Here is a 2,143-nt window from a genome sequence, read left to right on the forward strand (position 1 = left end):
AACCCCAAAATCAGCAACCCCAAAACCCAGCAACCCCAAAATCAGCAACCCCAAAACCAGCACCCTGAACCCAGCAACCCCAAAACCCAGTAACCCCAAAATCAGCAACCCCAAAACCCAGCAACCCCAAAATCAGCAACCCCAAAACCAGCACCCTAAACCCAGTAACCCCAAAACCCAGTAACCCCAAACCAGCATCCTAAAAATCAGAAACCCCAAAACCAGCACCCTGAACCCAGCAACCCCAAAACCCAGTAACCCCAAAATCAGCAAACCCAAAACCCAGAAACCCCAAAACCCAGTAACCCCCAAATCAGCAACCCCAAAACCCAGCAACCCCAAAATCAGCAACCCCAAAACCAGCACCCTAAACCCAGCAACCCCAAAATCAGCAACCCCAAAGCTAAAAATCAGCAACCCCCAAACCAGCACTCTAAACCCAGCAACCCCAAAACCCAGTAACCCCAAAACCAGCAATCCCAAAACCAGCACCCCAACCCCCACCTCCAGAACCCCAAAACCAGCAATCCCGAAATCAGCACCCTCAAAACCAGCACCCTAAACCCAGCAACCCCAAAACCCAGCAACCCCAAAATCAGCAACCCCAAACCAGCAGCCTAAAAATCAGCACCCCCAAAACCAGCACCCTAAACCCAGCAACCCCAAAACCCGGTAACCCCAAAACCAGCAATCCCAAAATCAGCACCCTCAAACCCAGCCCCCCCAAACCCAGCCCCCCTGGACACGGATGTAGGGACACAGCTCGGGGTCCTGTGCCCGGATCTCACCCAGATCTGGGAAGGATGAGCCAAAGGGGTGGGAAAAGGGGGAAAAGGCCCCACTCACCCTCCAAGCTTCCAGGTTTTTATCCGAGGGAGCGCTGGCCAGGATGTTGCCGGCCGGGACCTTCCCTTGGGATACGCAGGGACAGGGGCAGGATTAGGGTCCTCAGCACCCAGGGCGGCCCCAGGGTGGTGGGGACCCCCCCGAGCTCCACAGGGATGGGATTCCCTCCCCCAGTCCCTGCGGGATCCCAGTGGGATTAAAGGGGGATGGGGATGGATCCTGCTGGGAACACCACGGGGACAATCGGGGACACCCGGGGAGGAGGGAAGGGCTGTGGCCCCACTGTCTGTGGGGCAGGGANAGGAGAAGGAGAAGGAGGCTCACCCTCTGCAGTGTCTGGATGGTGACTCCGGCCACCAGGGAGACCACGATGTGGTGGGTGCCCACGGCAGGCCGGATCTCCTCCAGGACCCCCGGCAGCACGTGGGGTTTGGTGGCCAGGAAGACCAGGGTGCTCCTCTGCACCACCTCCAGGTTGCAGTGCGTGGTCCTGCACCCCAACTCCTGCCCACGGGACAGGGAGAGGTGTCACAGCCCCAAAAGCAGCACCTCAAAACCCAGCAACCCCAAAAACCAGCAACCCCAAACCAGCAGCCTAAAAACCAGCAGCCCCAAAACCGGCACCCTAAAAACCAGCAGCCCCCAAACTATCAACCCCAAAACCAGCACCCTAAAAACCAGCATCCCCCAAACCAACAATCCCAAAATCAGCAACCCCAAACCAGCACCCTAAAAATCAGCAACCCCAAAGCCAGCACCTCAAAACCCATCAACCTCAAAACCCATCAACCCCTTAACCAGCACCCCAAACCCAGCAACCCCAAACCCAGCATTCCTAAAATCAGCATCCCTAAAACCCAGCACCCCAAACTCAGCAACCCCCAAACCAGCATTCCTAAAATCAGCATCCCTAAAAACCAGCACCCCAAACCAGCATCCTAAAAATCAGCAACCCCAAAAGCAGCACCGTAAACCCAGCAACCCTAAAACCCAGTAACCCCAAAAACAGCAACCCCAAAACCCAGCATCCTGAAAATCAGCATCCCCAAACCAGCATTCCTAAAATCAGCATCCCTAAAACCCAGCACCTCAAACCAGCATCCTAAAAATCAGCAACCCCAAAACCAGCACCGTAAACCCAGCAACCCCAAAACCCAGTAACCCCAAAATCAGCAAACCCAAAACCCAGAAACCTCAAAACCCAGCAACCCCAAACCAGCAGCCTAAAAATCAGCAACCCCAAAACCAGCACTCTAAACCCAGCAACCCCAAAACCCAGTAACCCCAAAATCAGCAA

At 55.3% G+C, this 2,143-nt stretch overlaps 1 protein-coding gene across 1 annotated transcript in view; it reads right to left on the minus strand.

Moving 5' to 3' along the window:
- LOC108510136 (pyrroline-5-carboxylate reductase 3-like) overlaps nucleotides 1-1,374 on the minus strand; it is a gene marked incomplete at its 5' end in the record, with an annotated part of 6,264 nt that extends 4,890 nt beyond the window's left edge. Inside the window, 2 exons of the mRNA XM_017839825.1 lie at nucleotides 847-911; nucleotides 1,167-1,374. Coding sequence (XP_017695314.1) covers nucleotides 847-911; nucleotides 1,167-1,374 — 273 coding nt within the window. The remainder of the gene's footprint in view (nucleotides 1-846; nucleotides 912-1,166) is intronic.
- Nucleotides 1,375-2,143: the final 769 nt, after the last annotated feature.

This window comes from Lepidothrix coronata, unplaced genomic scaffold (assembly GCF_001604755.1).
Source record: "Lepidothrix coronata isolate B3197 unplaced genomic scaffold, Lepidothrix_coronata-1.0 Scaffold499, whole genome shotgun sequence".
NCBI classification, from domain to species: Eukaryota; Metazoa; Chordata; class Aves; order Passeriformes; family Pipridae; genus Lepidothrix; species Lepidothrix coronata.